Source organism: Bos taurus, chromosome 24 (assembly GCF_002263795.3).
Source record: "Bos taurus isolate L1 Dominette 01449 registration number 42190680 breed Hereford chromosome 24, ARS-UCD2.0, whole genome shotgun sequence".
NCBI lineage: Eukaryota > Metazoa > Chordata > Mammalia > Artiodactyla > Bovidae > Bos > Bos taurus.
This window is the reverse complement of record NC_037351.1, coordinates 49,139,457-49,157,951: the sequence shown is the minus strand read 5'-3', so window position 1 is coordinate 49,157,951 and position 18,495 is coordinate 49,139,457. Positions and strand designations below refer to the sequence as shown.

At 42.4% G+C, this 18,495-nt stretch overlaps 2 protein-coding genes and 4 non-coding genes across 10 annotated transcripts; all 6 read left to right on the top strand.

Annotated features, from left to right (window-relative positions):
* The first annotated feature begins 3,612 nt into the window (after positions 1–3,612).
* Positions 3,613–8,175, top strand: RPL17 (ribosomal protein L17). Of its 2 annotated transcripts, NM_001034459.2 has the most exons (7): positions 3,613–3,637; positions 4,501–4,553; positions 4,644–4,684; positions 5,161–5,295; positions 5,546–5,644; positions 6,697–6,888; positions 8,094–8,175. In NM_001034459.2, exons 2-7 carry the CDS (start codon positions 4,514–4,516, stop codon positions 8,139–8,141), a joined length of 555 nt encoding a protein of 184 aa, NP_001029631.1. In that variant the 5' UTR covers positions 3,613–3,637; positions 4,501–4,513; the 3' UTR covers positions 8,142–8,175. The 2 variants fall into 2 exon arrangements, with proteins under 2 accessions (NP_001029631.1, XP_024840017.2); XM_024984249.2 differs by lacking the exons at positions 3,613–3,637; positions 8,094–8,175 and having other exon boundaries at positions 4,448–4,553; positions 6,697–6,930.
* LOC112444253 (small nucleolar RNA SNORD58) lies at positions 4,356–4,421 on the top strand. Its single transcript, XR_003032505.1, has one exon. It is a non-coding gene; the product is annotated as a small nucleolar RNA SNORD58 (small nucleolar RNA).
* LOC112444252 (small nucleolar RNA SNORD58) lies at positions 4,755–4,819 on the top strand. The gene has a single exon (XR_003032504.1). It is a non-coding gene; the product is annotated as a small nucleolar RNA SNORD58 (small nucleolar RNA).
* Positions 5,396–5,458, top strand: LOC112444254 (small nucleolar RNA SNORD58). Its single transcript, XR_003032506.1, has one exon. It is a non-coding gene; the product is annotated as a small nucleolar RNA SNORD58 (small nucleolar RNA).
* LOC112444251 (small nucleolar RNA SNORD58) lies at positions 6,938–7,001 on the top strand. Its single transcript, XR_003032503.1, has one exon. It is a non-coding gene; the product is annotated as a small nucleolar RNA SNORD58 (small nucleolar RNA).
* Positions 8,176–9,692: 1,517 nt separating the features above from the next.
* C24H18orf32 (chromosome 24 C18orf32 homolog) lies at positions 9,693–15,102 on the top strand. Of its 4 annotated transcripts, none has more exons than XM_010818939.4 (3): positions 9,693–9,799; positions 12,136–12,323; positions 13,293–14,017. In XM_010818939.4, the coding sequence occupies exons 2-3, from the start codon at positions 12,159–12,161 to the stop codon at positions 13,356–13,358; spliced, it is 231 nt and encodes a 76-aa protein (XP_010817241.1). In that variant the 5' UTR covers positions 9,693–9,799; positions 12,136–12,158; the 3' UTR covers positions 13,359–14,017. The 4 variants fall into 4 exon arrangements, with proteins under 4 accessions (XP_010817241.1, XP_010817242.1, XP_010817243.1 ...); XM_010818940.4 differs by having other exon boundaries at positions 12,133–12,323; XM_010818941.4 differs by having other exon boundaries at positions 9,693–9,885.
* The last annotated feature ends 3,393 nt before the right edge of the window (positions 15,103–18,495 follow it).

Here is an 18,495-nt window from a genome sequence, read left to right as displayed (position 1 = left end):
AGGGAGGCTAATGAAGGTACCAACTTTTACAGCTTACAACCACAAAATCATGTGACTTTTACCAAAATTTCTTGAATTCATCTACCACTCTCCGTTCTCTTTGCCAAAAAAAATTAAACTGAACCTCATCAGTTCAAGCCACTCCCATCTTTTGCCAGCCTCTGGCCTTGCCCCTGAGGCATCCCAAATTTCTTGCTATAGAGTGATCTTTTCAAAAGTGAATCTGATCAGGTCACCTTGCCCATGCCCATCCCCATAGGTTTAAACACTTTCAGAAGTCCCTCGTTGACCTTGAAGATGAAAGTTGCTCAGTCATGTCTGACTCTGCGACCCCAAGGACTAGACAGTCCATGGAATTCTCCAGGCCAGAATACTGGAGTGGGTAGCCTTTCCCTTCTCCAGGGGATCTTCCCAACTCAAGGATCAAACCCAGGTCTCCTATACTGCAGGTGGATTCTTTACCAGCTGAGCCACAAGGGAAGCCCGTTGACCTTAAGTTAAATTCAAAACTCCTTGACAGATAAATAGGCTCCCTCCAGATCAGGTTTGCCACTCACCCTTACCTCTCCCCACCCACAACCAAAAGGAATCCAAACGCTTGCAGTTCCCATAGCAGAATTTTCTTGCTGGCAATAGTTAATTGTTTCTCTCTTACTGTATTGTCATGACCAGCTAGCTCCTTCTGGTCATTCATGGTGCAGTTGCCATGTCGTCCACTCAGGAGAGGCTTTCCTACTCTGCATGTTAACCCTACTTTAGCGATTTCACACTCTATTCTAACTGGCTGTTCACCTCCTAGTTACCTATCTCTCTGTCCCTACCCTCATTCTATGACTGTGGGTTCCTTGGCAGCCGAGGCTCTCATAGTATTTGTTAGAGCATAACATCCAGCACTGGAGAAGGCAATGGCACCCCACCCCAGTACTCTTGCCTGGAAAATCCCATGGACGGAGGAGCCTGGTAGGCTACAGTCCATGGGGTCGCTAAGAGTCGGACACGACTGAGCGAATTCACTTTCACTTTTCACCTTCATGCATTGGAAAAGAAAATGGCAACCCACTCCAGTGTTCTTGCCTGGAGAATCCCAGGGATGGGGGAGCCTGGTGAGCTGCCATCTATGGGGTTGCACAGAGTCAGACATGACTGAAGCAACTTAGCAGCAGCAGCAGCAGCAGCAGCAACATCTAGCACAATGGCAGGCATATAAGTGTTCGATGAATATTCATTGAATGGCTAAATGAACAAGTCAACTGATTGCTAAGGATGACCCCTATTTGCAGTACACAATTGCTTTAATAATTAAGATTTCTTAGAAATAAAAATAGTAAAATTAAAATATACTTTTCCCAGTACATGCAAAAGAAATCCTTTTTTTCCCTTGAGTATTTTCCCAAGGGTTTGTAAATTTGTGCCATGGACCTTTTTTATACTATGGTTTGTGAACCGCTTCACAGGATATTTTGTGTGTGTGTGTTTAGTCTCTCAGTTGTGTCCGACTCTTTGTGACCCCATGGACTGTAGCCTACCAGGCTCCTCTGTCCATGGGGATTCTCCAGGCAAGAACACTGGAGTGGGTTGCCATGTCCTCTTCCAGGGTATCTTCCCAACCCAGGGATTAAACCCAGGTCTCCCACATTGCAGGCGGATTCTTCACCTTCTGAGCCACCAGGGAACTCCTGTATTTTTTAAATACAAATAATAAAATACTATTACAAAGGAACCAATATGATTGCTGTGTGGTTTGTTGCCAACATTCATAGTGGAGAAACATGTTAAATTTAAGACAGAAGTTTGAACTTCAATGTTTAACTAAACAGATTGGAGGAAAATATGTATATCAAATACAATTTAAAGAGTTCACTTAAATTTTACAGAAAAGTCACTGAGGCTATAAAAGGAAGACCCAAAGCTAACTCTTAACAGCACCAGTGACTCTAAGTGAATAACCAGTAAGATGACCTGGGTGAGAAAATGCACCTTGGCATTTTTATTTTCAAGGAACAGTTATCTTTTGCCATATGAAAATCTACAAGTTGCAGTGGGGAAACCAGATGGCAATCTTGAACCAGACGCTTCAGTTAGTACATACTTTACATGCGCTGCTTTACAATTGATTATGTGATATTCTCAAACTGAGAATTTATGACTAACATAATTACATCCCATCCTTTGGATCTCCCTAATTTTTCTTTTTGGGCTTCCCTGGTGGTCAGTGGGAGCCCCTTGGACTGCGAGGAGATCCAACCAGTGCATTCTACAGGAGATCAGTCCTGGGATTTCTTTGGAAGGAATGATGCTAAAGCTGAAACTCCAGTACTTTGGCCACCTCATGCGAAGAGTTGACTCATTGGAAAAGACTCTGATACTGGGAAGGATTGGGGGCAGGAGGAGAAGGGGACGACAGAGGATGAGATGGCTGGATGGCATCACTGACTCGATGGACATGATCTGAGTGAACTCTGGGAGTTGGTGATGGACAAGGAGGCCTGGCGTGCTGCGATTCATGGGGTCGCAAAGAGTCAGACATGACTGAGCGACTGAACTGAACTGTTGGTCAGTGGTAGAGAACTTTCTGCCAATGCAGGTGATGAGGGTTTAATCACTGGGTCACAAAGATCTACTGGAGAAGGGGATGGCAACCCACTCCAGTATTCTTGCCTGGGAAATCCCATGAACAGAGGAGCCTGGTGGGCTACATTCCATGGTGTTGCAAAACAACAACAACAACAGCGAATTGTCCCTTTACAAATCATTTTCATATAATCACATAACCACACCTAGTGAATCTCGATGAATAAATGTATCGTCTATACCTAAATACTATGTAGTATTGTCCTAGAACTACAAACTTGTTTCCCTTTGTTTTTATATTGGAGTATCCTTGATTACCTCATTTCACTTCCCTGGTGGCTCAGATGGTAAAGAGTCTGCCTGCAATGCGGGAGACCAGGGTTCAATCCCTGGGTTGGGAAGACCTCCTGGTGAAGGAAATGGCAACCCATTCCAGTATAATTGCCTGGAAAATCCCATGGACGGAGGAGCCTGGTAGGCTACAGTCCATGGGGTCGCAAAGAGTCGGACATGACTGAGAGACTTCACTTATCCTTGATTAAGTATGTTATGTTAATTTCAGATGTACAGCGAAATGATTCAGTTATACTTCTACATATGTATTTTTTTTCAAAGTTCTTTCCCATTTAGGTTGTTACATTATACTGAGCAGAGTTCCCTGTGCTATACAGTAGGTCCTTGCTGGTTATACATTTTAAATAGAGCAGTGTGTATATGTCATTCCCAAACTCCCTAACTATCCCTCCCCACCTACACTTCCCCCTTGGTAACTATAATTTCGTTTTCTAAGTCTGTGACTCTGTTTCTGTACAAACCTCTTTTTAATTAACAGATATTAAAAATACATAATTTATTTCTGTATACAAAAAAGGAGAATTTTGACACGGTCCCTAAGCCTCTAATTCGTTTTCAGATCTTCTCAAACAATTTCCACATTCCCTTTCTCCTCCGCCTTCCCCCACCTCTACAAATCTCGTTTCTTTAGGCTAGGACTCTCGCGAGATGTCGAGTTCTCATGAATTCTCCCATGAGCCACTGCTCTTCCTTTTCCGGTAAGCGGCCTGAGGTGAGTGTCTCTTCGGCATCTTTCTCTAGTGATGAATCCTCCGGTAATCCCTGCCATCCTGGCACTCTCGGCGCCAATTTCGAGACCCTCAGAAGGAGGACTCTCGCGGCTACTGATTCCTCCGTGGTGGAGCAGTCCTGTGCGGGGGGACGTGTCGGAGCCCTCGGTTCGGCTCCCCTCTTCTATCGGGCCTCTACAGGCCGCAGTGGGCGAGAATGGGGGTGACGAGGTTAGAGGCCGGCTCTGGTCGGTGCCGACTCCTGAGGGCCAGTGTCTCGCGGTGAGTGGGGGCCGTGAACGCAGCGCATTCGGGGCCGAATGGAGAGAAAGTTTTGGGGAGGAATAAGATCAAGTCGGGTCGAGGTTTACTCAGTGGCTGAACGTGAGTTGAGCTACGCTTAACGCGAATAATACCCTAAGAGTGTGTGGAAAGCTTGGCTTTCTTGGAATCTGTGTGAGTAAAGGAGGTTACTGTAGAGGGAGCTTGTAGAGGGGTGTCGTTGGGTCGAGTTAACTTTGACCTGACGGATCTGATGCTGAGCAGGGCGCTGGGCTCCTCCGCACGGATACTTAGATCCAGATTTGGATGGAAACAGGCTGTGCTTTCTTCAAGAGGGTTAGGGGAAGGGCGTCCGTGTCACTAGTGTTAGTAGTGTCAACGCTGCTGTAGGCAACTGGTGGTTGTAGCTGAGATGAAACTGGATTGAGAGGAGGATGGCTGCAATGATGGCATTTCTTAGGACACCTTTGGATTAATAATGAAAACAACTACTCTCTGAGCAGCTGTGGACAGAGTTTATAGTACATAAATATTAAACTGTGAGTTGTTGTAAATATATGTTGACAGTTATTCTTGCTCCCAGGTGACCCCTAAAAATGGTGCGCTATTCACTTGACCCAGAAAACCCCACAAAATGTAAGTGAGCAAGCAACATTTCTTATTTGGGACTATGAGGCACCCAGATACCAAGATTAACCAAAAAAAATTTTTTCCGGTATTTTTTAGCATGCAAATCAAGAGGTTCAAATCTTCGTGTTCATTTTAAGGTATGTGAATCGTAGTTATGCTCTGAAAGAGTTGTTCCTTGAGTATTTTTTAACCATTCTAAAAAGGTAGCTGCAATGATGTGTTTCTTAGGACACCTTTGGATTCACCGTGAAAATAAATCATTTCTGAGCAGCCACCTTTTAATAAACAACGCTTTGACTTAGGATTTGTGGAATTGGGTAAAATTACCAGAGAACTGCTTGAGAACCTAGTGCACAGATCAAGATATGGGAAACGTAATTGTAGTTTACAAGATAATGGAGAATATATTAACAGTGAATAAACAGGTTTAGGATTCACATTTCTCCACCTTCAAACCAAGCCTCCCTGGCTCATAACAGATTGTGTATTATGTTTCAAGAATGGGAAGGATTTGGCTCTTGATAAAAGTTGACACTTTGAAAATACTGGAATTTGTTTGAATCTGATTTTTTTAAAGGATGGTTAACTCACAGCTTACATTATTTATGTTTAGAACACTCGTGAAACTGCCCAGGCCATAAAGGGTATGCATATCCGAAAAGCCACCAAGTATCTGAAGGATGTCACTTTAAAGAAGCAATGTGTGCCATTCCGTCGTTACAACGGTGGAGTTGGTAGGTGTGCACAGGTAAGAATTCATAGTTGTCATTTAAAAAGACAATTTGTTAGGGGAGGGAGTAGATGAAGTAAAAATGGCCAATGTCTTCCTTTACTGAGGCTCCTTATGGTTGCTGTGATGACAGCCTTTGGGACAACTTTGGATTAACCATGAAAAAAATGTTCTGAACAACCTTGATGTTGGTTGCAGTCAATTCATCTTGTAACATTGATTTAAATTGAGGGAAATTAGTAATAAACTCTCTGGTTTTGTTTTTTAGGCTAAACAGTGGGGCTGGACGCAGGGTCGGTGGCCCAAAAAGAGTGCTGAATTTTTACTACACATGCTCAAAAATGCAGAGAGTAATGCTGAACTTAAGGTACCCACACTATAAGCATCTTCACACATGCAACTTGGGTTATTGACTGGGTGAAAGTTGTCTGGATCTGTTTCCTTGATTGACTTGATGAAAGTAACAAAAGTTCCCATTAAAAGGGCTATTTTAAATGTACTTTCAATTTCCAACAGGAAACAAGGTTTTTTTTATAAAGCATTTCAGGAGCATGGTCTGCAGTAATTTCAAGCCTAAAACTGTAGAATTACCCCCCCACACAGACATAATCCCAGTACATGCAAGAGAAATGCCTTTTTTTTTTTTCCCCCTTGAGTATTTTACCACGGGTTTGTAGCCTTGTGCTGTAAATGTTAGTGCTCAGTAGTGTCCAACTGTGTGACCCCGTGGACTGTAGCCGGCTAGGATCATCTGTCCATGGAATTCTCCATGCAAGAATACTGGAGTGGGATTGAACCAGGTTTCCTGCATTGCAGGCAGATTCTTTACCATCTGAGCCACCAGGGAAGCCTTTTTTATACTGAGGTTTGTGAACCCCTTCACAGGGTGTATTTAAATACAAATAAATACAGTTACAAAGGAACCATATGATTGACATGTGGTTTGTTGCCTCCATTCATAATGGAGAGATGTTAAATTTCAGAAGTCAAAACAGCAGTGTGTAACTGAACAAATCCTGTGCCAAATAAACAGATTTATGCATTTGAGCAGTTATCCTTTACCTTTTTGCATTTGGAAAACTGGGTTAGAACTGGAATTAATATAGGTCTGTTTAGCTGTAGCCCTTCTAGCTGCTAAGCCTTGCTGTTAAAATCAAGCTTAGACATAGATCCTTTGAGATTCCTGTAACTCCACTCCCTAATGAATACCATTTATAAAATAGGTGCAATTACCAGCACTGAGTTTTGGTAATTACTTAGATTTAAGGGAGAGGACTTAGAATGAAATTTTCTTAAAAAATAAATATGCTATTTAAAGTTATAAGGACTTGAATGATACAGTTTGTGGTGTTTAGATAAAGGTATTACCTGATTTTAAAATTTTTAAAAATGTTACATGATTTTGCTCCCTTTTCCCAGGGCTTAGATGTAGATTCTCTGGTCATTGAGCACATCCAAGTGAACAAAGCCCCCAAGATGCGGCGCAGGACTTACAGAGCTCACGGTCGGATCAACCCCTACATGAGCTCTCCATGCCACATTGAGATGATCCTTACTGAAAAAGAACAGATTGTTCCTAAACCAGAAGAGGAGGTTGCACAGAAGAAAAAGGTAAATTACTTAGTCTCTGCTCTGTTTCACTTGGCGTATTAGATTGTGGTTGCTGTGATGACTAACTTAGGACACCTTTGGAATAACCATGAAAGGAAGCTATTCTGAGCAACCACCAACCTTTTATAATCATTTTATTTTGGCTTTCATAAGTCTCAAATTAGTTTTTTTTTTTTTTTTTTTTAACTTGGAAGATTATTTTTTATTTATTTTAGTTGAAGGCTAATTACAATGTTGTGGTCGTTTTTGCCATACATTCACATGAATCAGCCATGGGTGTACATGTGTTCCCCATCCTGAACCTCCCTCCCCATCCCATCCCTCAGGGTCATCCCAGTACACCAGCCCTGAGCACCCTGTCTCATGCATGGAACCTGCACTGGCGATCTGTTTCACATACGATAATATACGTGTTTCAACGCTGTTCTCTCAAATCATCCCACCCTCGCGTTCTCCCAGAGTCCAAAAGTCTGTTCTTTACATCTGTGTCTCTTTTGCTGTCTCAATTACAGGGTTATCGTTAGCATCTTTCTAAATTCCATATATATGCGTTAATATACTATATCGGTGTTTTTCTTTCTGACTGACTTCACTCTGTATAATAGGCTCCAGTTTCATTCACCTCATTAGAACTAATTTAAATGCATTCTTTTTAATAGCTGAGTAATATTCCATTGTGTGTATGTACCACAGCTTTCTTATCCTCATTAGTTGCTTAATAGCGAGTGGGAATTTCGCATTGTTCAGTGTGTTAAAACTGTGTAATTATATGCTGATGTCCACGCCTAGATGGCCATGTCCACTTCAGGTGTAATTTATCTGGAACGGGGAACCTCCTCCCTGCAGTCCCTTTCTCCAAGAAACTTATTTTCAGTAAATGATTATATTTAGTTCTTTAGCCTGGAACCCGGGAGTGACTCAAATCCTAATGGATCTGTCTTCTGTTGATTTTCTTACATATTATCCTCCATCCTTTTTTGCCACCTGGTTATTTCCAGCTAGGCTCCCAGCCTGTAGTCTTCGTTCTCTTACTGCTATAATTGCCTCCTGGCTGCCTTTCTCTCCGCGCCACCTCTAGACCAAAGGACTCATTCCCTTTATGATGAAATTTCCGATTACCTTCATTGAGATACAACTTCTTCTTTAAGATGTGTTTATCCTGGAATCATTCTTCTAATACTGCTTTTATTTTTTCTTTTCCCCAGATATCCCAGAAGAAACTGAAGAAACAAAAACTTATGGCCCGGGAATAAATGCCGCAAAAAATAAATGCAAATAAAAGTAAAAGTGTTGGTTGTCTTAATTAGTAAATGTATTTCACGTGTTAGCACAAAATGGATCAAATGAGTTTTCATTAACAGGTTGTTTTGCATCTTTTGGTACTTTGTATAAAATGGAATTGAGAACATGGGAAAATTTCTGACTCTCTTTTCCACCTACTTTATTGAACTTAAGGCACCCTAAGTCTGCTACTAAAGTAGCATTTACTGTATTGAGTTATGCATCCATAACTGACTGGGGTTTTAGAGGCTTTTCAGTATCCCAAAGAGGAACCTTAGCAGTGGTTGACTTGTCACGTCCTAACCCAATCCAGCCCTGAGCTTATGTTGATTTGCCTGTTCTGGACTTTTTATCGAAATCACAATCTTTGCCTTAGCATGTTTTTTTTTTTTTCAGGGTTTTTGTTGTGGCATGAGGTGTTAGCTTCATTCCTTTCCTTTTCTTTACAACCTCAGGGACCAGCCTGCCAGGCTCCTCTGTCCATTGGATTATCCCATCAAGAACACTGGAATGGGTTTCCTCCAGGGGATCCTCCTGACCCAGGGACTGAATTTAGTGAACATTGGAGGAGCTGCAGGACTCCCAAAGCAGTAGCATTTACTGTGCCACCTGCAATATGTGTGTGTTAGCTGCTCAGTCGTGTCCGACCCTGGGACCCCACGGACTGTAGCTTGCCAGGCTGCTTTGTCCATGGAATTCTTCAGGCAAGAATACTGGAGTGGATTGCCATTCTCTTTTCCAGAGGAACTTTCCAACCCAGGGATCGAACCCTGGTCTGCATCGCATGCAGGTTCTTTACTGTTTGAGCTACCGCACTGTAGGATCAGTGAAAGTTTCAGTCGTGTCCGACTGCGACCCTACAGACCACACAGTCCGTGGGATTCTCCAGGCCAGAATACTGCAGTGGGTAGCTGTTCCCTTCTCCAGGTGATTTTCCCAATCCAGGGATCAAACCCAGGTCTCCCGCATTGCAGGCAGATTCTTTACCAGCTGAGCTATCAGGGAAGCCCAGGAGCAATCAAAGACTAGCTGATTGTAGCTGTCCCAGTGGGAGTGAAGTGGTACAGCCATTTTTTGTAAGATAAATCCCTCTCAAAATTGACTTGAATGTTAATTTCCCCTGCTCTGGAATTTAAGACCCTTGTAGTGGGGAAGGAAGTGGCAACCCACTCTGGAATTCTTGGCCGGGAAATCCCACGGACAGGATCCTGTCCGGCTACAGTCCGTTGGGTCGCAAAAAGTCGGAGACAGCGACTGAACAGGATGAGGAGCTCAGCCAGAGCTGCATTCGAAAGCAGCCTAGCCGTCGCTGTGAAGCAGGCTTTCAAACAGGTGGTGAGCCGCTCGCAAACGCGCCATCCTCCGGGCGCAGCGTCCTGAGTCTACCTCGGCGACGGGGTACCTAGTAAAGCGAGCGATTCCGCCTCGCCTGCAGGCTCGACTGACGGCTGCGGCCGCGCCGGAAGTCGTCCACGCCCCCGGCGGGCGTCCCCGTTACGTCCGGCCCGTCGTCAGGCTGACGCAGACGCGCCTTTGTCAGCCCCTCCTGCGGTGCCATTGGCTCGGCTGCGGTGCGTCCCTGCGACCCTCTTTCCGGAAGCGTGGATAGTGCCCGTGGGATTTGTGGCCGGTGAGCCGAACCGGGTAGTGGTCTGCGGGGATCGGGGCGGCGTGGGCGGCGGCCTCGGTGCGCAGCGCGGCTCTCCTGCCCTCACGGTACTCCACCCCCCAGCCTCGCGCGCCTGCCTCCCGTCCACCTCGCCCTTTGCCTGCCCTGCGCCCGCGTCCACCCGCTCCTGCCTCTTTTTACCTCCGGATCCGCTCTCTGGCCTGAACTGTCGGTATCACTTTTTATTATCGTCACCCCCGTTCTCTCTTCTCTCCTGTCTCAGTCCTTACCTTTGACTCGGCCGCTCTCTTGTCTCCAGACTGATTTCTGGAGGACTGATTCCTTCCTGGAGCTGACGTTTCCCCTCCACAGCTGTTCCCTGTTTTCATAGAGCTTCAGCTTTTTCCTGTTTCATTGTATTGGACTAAGTCGAATGAAAGAAATTCCTGTCCTCCAACAGTTTCGATCCATTTATCTCACTGTGTTGTAATATTCGAGAATTGGCTTCGAGACAGTAAATAAAATTTTTTGTCAATTTATCATAGCCACCTCTGGACCTTTCTAAGCCACAGTTTCTAGGCCTTTCTAAGCCATAATTATGACAGAAGTAACTAGTAGTAATTGTTTTGAGAATTTATTTAAAACAATTTCAAGTAGGTTAGAAACGTGAATCTTTATGATGGAGCGGTTTCAAGTCATCGTATTATCCTTGTGCTTGGTAGCATTGCCAGTTGTTTTGAAGGGTTTCATTGTTTTTTAAACTTTGTTAGAAAGGGGAATAACATGATGATTGTGTGTTTTGAGAAGGGAAAATGGAAGAGCATTTAGCTAGGAAACCAGAATTAGGAGTTCTGGTTTTAGGCAGCTCTAGTTACCTAAAGTGTGGGCTTTGGACAGGTTACAACTTTTGAATTTGGGGTTTTTTTTTCCTTATAGTAACAACACTTAAATAGTACTTAGCATATTCGGACACTGTTCTGAGCTTTGTATTCCTATTATCTAGTCCACACTACATCCCTTTCATATAGGTACTAATATATATCTTCTTTTTACACATGGAAGAATTAAGGCACTGTCTGGTCAAATAACGTGCTCAGGAATACTGTCTAGAAAATAGTGAAAGCAGGTCTCAAATCCAGGCAGCTGCCCGGGTTCCTGCTTGATTATTATGCTGTGGTACTTTTAAGACCTAAACCAATCTGAAGCGCTTCAGATGAGATTCTAAAAGTCTAGTAGCCCAAAATAATGATTCCTTGTAAAATGCTGAAAAAGACTCATGCTTCTTTGGTTTACTTTGACCAGAGGATATGTTCTTTAAAATTTTGGAACGTAATGTTTTTGGCAAATTCCTAAATTATTTTAATTTAGCTCTCACGTGTGCGCGCTAACTTGGCTTCAGTCGCGTCTGACTCTTTGTGACCCTGTGGACCCATGGGATTCTCCAGGCAGAAATACTGAAATGGGTTGCCATGCCCTCCTCCAGGGGATCCGCCTACTCAAGAGACCCAACCTGTGTCTCTTCTGTCTCCCGCCTTTGCAGGCGGGTTCTTTACCCACCACTCGTGCCACCCGAGACTAGAAGGACTGTTTTAAAGAATCCAGTTCTGAATCCTTTGTAAAATAGTGGTCCTTCCCTGATGTACATTTACATTATTTCAGATTGGATTATCTATATCATTCCTTGCTTGTATTGTGAATCATTTTAAATTGCCTAGTTTAACAATGCTTACTCATTCACCAGTAATTACTCTGAATTCCTTAACGTTTTGGTGACTCCTTTTCTTTATATGTAAATGGAAATGCCAGAGTACCCAACCTCACTAGGTGTTTTGAAGATTAAATGAGTTGATGTGTGTAAAGGGCTTAATTGCCTCATCCTCAGTTCTAAGAAGTGTCGGATGACCCCATAGACTGTAGCCCTCCAGGCTCCTCTGTCCTTGGGATTTCCCAGGCAAGGATACTAGAGTGAGTTGCCATCTCCTTCTCCAGGGGATCTTCCCCACCCAGGGACTGAACCCATGTTTCTTGCATTGATAGGCGGATTCCTTATCACTGAGCCACCTGGAAAGCCCTGTCTTTGTCACCAAATTTATGGTTGTGAAACAGTAAATTGGAGAGTTTTGGAGGCAGGCTTATCTTCACTCTTATTTTCAAGTCTGCCACCTCTTAACTCCTGTCCCTTGTAGATGGCATCATTTTTATGAATAGACTCTTGTTTTACGATAGTACCTGTAGTGTGATTTAAGTTTTTCCTTCAGTGTAGAAATAAGTCTTTTCATGTATTTTAATGTAGGTAAATTCCTTGAGCCATTAATCTGTAATGAACTAAGTTGTTTTTTTCTGCTGTTTGTCAGTAGTTTAGGAACTCACATCCGGGACAATGGTGTGCATTCCCTGCATCGTCATTCCAGTTCTGCTCTGGGTCTACAAAAAGTTCCTGGAGCCATATATATACCCTCTGATCTCCCCCTTTGTTAGCCGTATGTGGCCTCGGAAAGCTATACGAGAAACCAATGATAAAAACAAAGGCAAAGTAGACTATAAGGTAAGAGCATTAAAATGCCTTGAATGGGCGGGGGTGGTACACTCAGGGTAAAATCGTGACTTTTGGGAAGTCAAGTTCTTAGAACCAGAAGCTTCATTAATATGTTTAAATTTCCAGAGAAGGAGAAATACCATATGATATCCCTTATATGTGCAATCTAAAAATAAATGATACAAATGAACTTACAAAACAGAGACAGACATACAAAACAGAGACAGACTTACAAAACAAACTTACGGTCGCCAGAGAGAAAAGTTAGAGAGTTTGGGATGGACGTATACACACTGCTATTTTTAAATGGATAACCAACAAGGACCTACTGTATAGCACACGGAACTCTGCTCAGTGTTATGTGGCAGCCTGGATTCGAGGGGGTTTTGGGGGAGAGTGGATGCATGTATATGTATGGCTGAGTCCCTTCACTGTCCACCTGAAACTCTCACAACATTGTTAATCAGCTCTACTCCAATATAAAAGAAAAAGTTCAAAAGAAAAAAAATACCAAATTCTAAATTTCTCTATTTTTTAAAATAGGGGTTTGGAATTTTCTATTTATGATTAACACTTGCTTTAAATTAAGGTTTTAAATAAGTCCTCTGATTTATTCATTGGCTACTTACAAGATAGTAACAGTATTTCCTGTCTGGTAAGAGTAGTGGTAAATAGCTAACAGAGGACAAAAGATGGTTCTGAATAAGCCCGTTTCTCTGATTTATAACTTTGATAAGAGATGTAATGAGTAGATTCATAGAGGTTTTCGTCTTGTAATGCAGTTACTTTTTTTAATGAATATTTAGACAGCTGTGTTTTCTTTCGTGTTGGTGATTATTCAGTTCAATCACCTGCATGAATGTAGCCATCCTGCACGTTTCCAGTAGGTTTTTCATTCTGAAGTTTGTGTTTTTAAAGAGAATATCTCTTATAATGTCTTTTTGTTGTAATGATATCTAAAATGTTTTTTCATTTTAGGGTGCAGACATAAATGGATTACCAACAAGAGGACCAACAGAAATGTGTGATAAAAAGAAAGACTAAACTGATTGTCCCGAAGGATCTCATTGTTATAAAAATGGACCTGATACTATGAAGCACCTTCTTTGTAATTGTCTCTGATCTTTTTCCAAGACCAGAATTTGGGTTAGATATTAACAGTTTAGACATTTACCTATGCTAATCAGGGAATACCTGGTATTTGTATTTAAAATGTAGCTAGTTATATTTAACAACCTCATTTCTGATTTCCTTTTTCATTAAAGTAGTTTTCATTTCTTTTATTTCAGTTTTAAAAATATGAATAAATATATAAGGTTTGTGCCAGTAGACACTGTTACTAAGTCAGTACCTAGAAATTCTTGGGGGCTCTAGCTTTTTTTATTCAGGCTCTTCAAATTTGAGGAGTGTAATTTTACTGTGAAACATTGCAGTGAGACTGTGCAGTCAAATGAAAAGTAGTTTTGGGAAATGATAATGACTTGAAATAAAGATGTAATTACTGTCCAACTCAAAGGAGTAGCTTATCTGTGAGAATAGTAATTACTATTTATTGCTCTGAGGAAGATAGAAAAGACAGAGGAATAGGGGAAACCTCTCTGAAAAATGGAGCATCTTTTACATAAATGTTTAATGTGTAATATAAAATTCTAATCCTTGTTTTGTTCCTTCTGTTCCTACAAATGTATTAAATATTGAGTTTAGCTTGTTGTTCTTTTTTCTTTTAGATATTTAAAAGCAAGATTTTTAACCACTTCGGAAAGCAGGATTGGAATAATGTGATGGCATCAGGATAGTTATGGGGCAGTGATACTTTCTTCTTTTTTTAAAAAAAATTTAGATTGTGTCAGTTATTTTGTTCCATAGTAATACACCCTAAAATTAGTGGTTTTTAGCAATAGTGATGTGACTGGTAAGTTACTTGCTGGTCTGGGCCTGTCCGCATGGTCTTTCATCCCTGGGCTTCTTCCCCCTACTGTTGAGATATACAAATATTCAAAGATGACAAGACATATCTTTATATAATGTTTGTGCTCTCTGAAGCAAGGAGAAATTAGAAGGAACTCCCCACCTTGGGTCCCCAATGAAGTCCTGGATCTTAACTGAGGCTCTGTTAAACTGTGTCTGGTTAAGTCATTGATCCACCTTGAACTTCCTTTGATAGAAATGAGTCTGTTTCAGCTTTTCTACCCCAGCGCACCTGAGGGATTAGATAAATTTCTGTTAGCTAAATCCAGTTGATTAATTTGGATTGCTTTTTAAGGTATTAAAAACTATATTGTGAAAGTAGCAGATGTTCATAGTAGAGCAATGCAAGGACAGGTTAAATGAAGAATGAATGTTCTTTCTCAACTCTCATTCCTTTATTCTGGCTCCAAAGATGGTAACCACTATTAGCTTTTCCTACAGGCGTCTAGCAACTTTGTTAAAAATAGTTTTTATTAAACATACCATTTATTAAAAACCAAATAATATTGCAAGGTTTATGATATCCTTATTCTCATAGTCCCCAAAGGATTTACTCATTTAGCTGTTGCTTTTATCTCATGACTTATCTTCATATTTCTAAGTGATACATGTATACAGTTTTGGGAGCTATCAGCTGTAAACATTACTGACTTCTTCCATGACTGAGATATAGCTATTTTACACTATATTCCCTCTTCTCCCACCCATCCTCCAAATACTATTTTTGTAAATTTTGAGTGAAAATTTGCAAAATTTTACCTGTTGATCAGTATGTATATCATTATGTGTGCTCTAGATGTCTTCCATTTGTCCCTCCAAATCTTTGCTTCCCTCACCCTACCCTCCTGCTCAAGAAAGCTGTACGGACTACATCAGCGGGCTTCCTGTGACCTCTGGGATCTGTTGGTTTGGCCAGTGGTATCTGCAGCAGGAGATGGGAGAGAGTAAAGGAAGGTGTGAGGTCAGGGTATTTTTTCCCTTGGGTCCTTCCCTTCAAGGTGTCTTCAGGTCAGATGTGTTCCTCAGCCAGAAGTCACTGAACCTCATGGTGACCAGCTCCACACGACTCCTTCCAGTTTCCACTAACCTCTCCCTCTCCTTGCTTCTTTGGCCCTAGGGGTGATGGCATCTGTTAGTACTGGCTCTGGGTCACTGCCTTATCTCGCAGGTACCATCGTCTCCTTGCTGGGATACTGATAGGATGAGCAGGTGACTACGGCTCACTGTTTGGCTTGTGAGTTTAGTGCGATCAGTTTCCTTTCGCGGAGCATTGCTTTCCTGCTTTTCCTCTCCCTTTTCTCCCCCTATGCTTCCTCTGTTGACTAGTTGCTGCCTGGGTGCAGGGCACAGGGGAAGTCCTTAGGACTTCTCTTCACCACTCCTGTGTTGCATCTCTTGTTCCCTGGATCCCACATCTTCCTCTGTTGGTTTACTCCTTCATTGCTCCTGAAGCATACCAATTTTTCTAATTCAGTACTGAATTTCATAAAGTTAATATAGATAATTTTGGAAAGTGATGGCCTATATCATCCGAGTTCATTTAAACCTACCTTCCTTAGAATTGCTGGTCTTCTAAGGCCATTTCTACTTCTAGCAGTCTCACATTAGAGAGAGAGACTAGTGGTTCCCAATCTTGTATTTTTATATACCACTAAAATATATATATATTTTTTAAGAAGTTGAGCGGATTTCCCTGGTGGTCCAGTGGTTTAGAATCCGCCTTGCAATGCAGGGGATGCAGGTTTGATCCCTGGTCAGGGAACTAAGTTTCCACTTGCCACAGAGCAACTAAGCCCAAGTGCTGGAGCCTGAGTGCTGAAATAAAGAGCCAGTGCTGCCAGAAATTTCTTAAAAAGTAGAAGAGGATGATCCATAGTTAGGGGAAGCACACTGACTGAAACCGCCCACCCTGGCCAGGCACCATAGGAACCCATTTGCATGAGTTGTTTTACGACAGGAGGTCCTGGTAACACAGAACTAATAAGCCTCCAACCAGAAGAGTTCGGGAAAGGTCAAAATGAGACACCACATGTCCAACCACCTCCCAGAATCCTCTCTGGCATTCATCTTGGCTGAACAAGGCATGCACCACCAGAAAGGACTCCAGAGTTAGAATGATTGGCTAAAGACAACCCAGAAACTGATCCCATCACCATAAAACTCAAGACTGCAAGCCATGTGACAGCTGTTCTCCTGGGTTCCCTTACCCTACTGCTCTCCACCTGGGTGTCCTTTCCCAATAAAATCTCTTGCTTTGTCAGCACATGTGTCTCCTCGGACAATTCATTTTCGAGTGTTAGACAAGAGCCGGGTTTCGGGTCCTGGAAGGGGTCCTACTTTCTGCAACATAGTTGCCAACATTTTGTTTTGCCAAGTGGGACTATATTAAAAGGATGTGATTTATTATCACCATTATTTCATAAAAGACATTTTGACAGCAAAAGAGTGAAAAGGAACATGGGAATAAATAACAATAGCCCATTAACATGAATACATTTATAAAGGATATCTTCTTGTTTTCATGAGAAATTCTCAATTTTGGCCATGTTTTTCTTTTTATGGTTGCTGAAAAATCATCTATCCTCGGACTGGATTTGGTAGTAACATGTCAGTCTATATTATATATATGCTAAGTGTAGAGTCTAGGATTCCAAAGCCATACCCTTAAATTGACTTGAAATATTGACCCCCTGCAGAGCAGTCACGGTGGCTGATACCCTTGTCAGACAGACCTTAGTGGGAATAATGGGGCAGAAGTGGAGAAGAGTGTAGACTAATTAACATTGACTTGTTTTCAAGATTTGATTCTGCTCACCCTCAGCATGGCTTTTTGTCTTAACCGAGTTTGCAGTAACTGATTTTGTGCTAGTTAACTGCATTTCCTGTCTCTTGGACGGACACATTTTCTCAGTCCTTTGAGGTTCTCCTGAAAGACTTGGGTTTTGTCATGTCTCTTTCATTATTGAGCTTCATTCCAAGGAAACAAGTGAGTCAGCACTTACTCAAAATGACCCCCTCTGATGTGTTGATCTGTTCAACAGATAGATGGGATTGAAAAGAACTACCCACTGATCCTAAACCTCTTGAGCTATCTGAAGCTCAATGTCCAGTTCACTTATAGTCAAAAGGAAAAGTGGAAAGGGAAGTTCTCTTGTGGTTTCCTCCCAACATAACCACCAGCTAGTCCTGTCCTCATGGAGAAGGCAATGGCACCCCACTCCAGCACTCTTGCCTGGAAAATCCCATGGATGGAGGAGCCTGGTAGGCTGCAGTCCATGGGGTCGCTGAGGATCGGACATGACTGAGCAACTTCACTTTCACTTTCATGCATTGGAGAAGGAAATGGCAACCCACTCCAGTGTTCTTGCCTGGAGAATCCCAGGGATGGGGGAGCCTGGTGGGCTGCCGTCTATGGGGTCGCATAGAGTTGGACACGACTGAAGTGACTTAGCAGCAGCAGTTCTGTCCTCAAAGTCATATTTGTTAATAAAGCAACAGTTCCTTAAGAAAGAAAGACTACTGGTAGATGTATTTAAGTGAAGGGAGAGGTTAGATTGAGAAGGTATGACTGAGAAGGGCAGTGTATGGTGGAGTAGTTACAAAGTATACTTAAATAGTCCAAATATTGAGCTGATATGGACCTTCAGATGCACCTAACCCTGTCCTCTCATTTCTACTAAAATGGTTAAATGACCTAAAAAAAAATAACCCAGATGTGGGAACAGGGCGGGTTTTCTGCAGGACTGCTATGTACACTTGTGCTGTGTGCACTGCCCATTTTCAAAGGGTTCTGTTCACAGAAAAAATTGTAAATGATGCCCCGAGATCTATGCATAGCTCATCCACAGTCCTAGAGGTCCTGCTCCTGACTTGTAATTCAGTGGGTGAAGTTTCACACTTCCTAGGTGTCTTCATTTCCTATTGTTGCATAACAAAGTATCACAAACTTAGTGGCTTAAAACAACATGAGTTTATTATTTCACATTTTCTGTAGGTCAGCCATATGGGTATGACATGGCTGGATTGTCCACTTAGGGTGTCACCAGGCTGAAACCAGGATGTTGCAGTTCTCATCTGGGCTTCCAAGTTCACTGGTTGCCAACAGAATTCATTTTCTTATGTGCGTAGCACTACGTTCCCATTTTTCTCTAGTCAGCCTGGAACTACTCTTAGCGCCTAGAGCCTCCTTGTAGTTCCTGTGCATGTGGCCCCT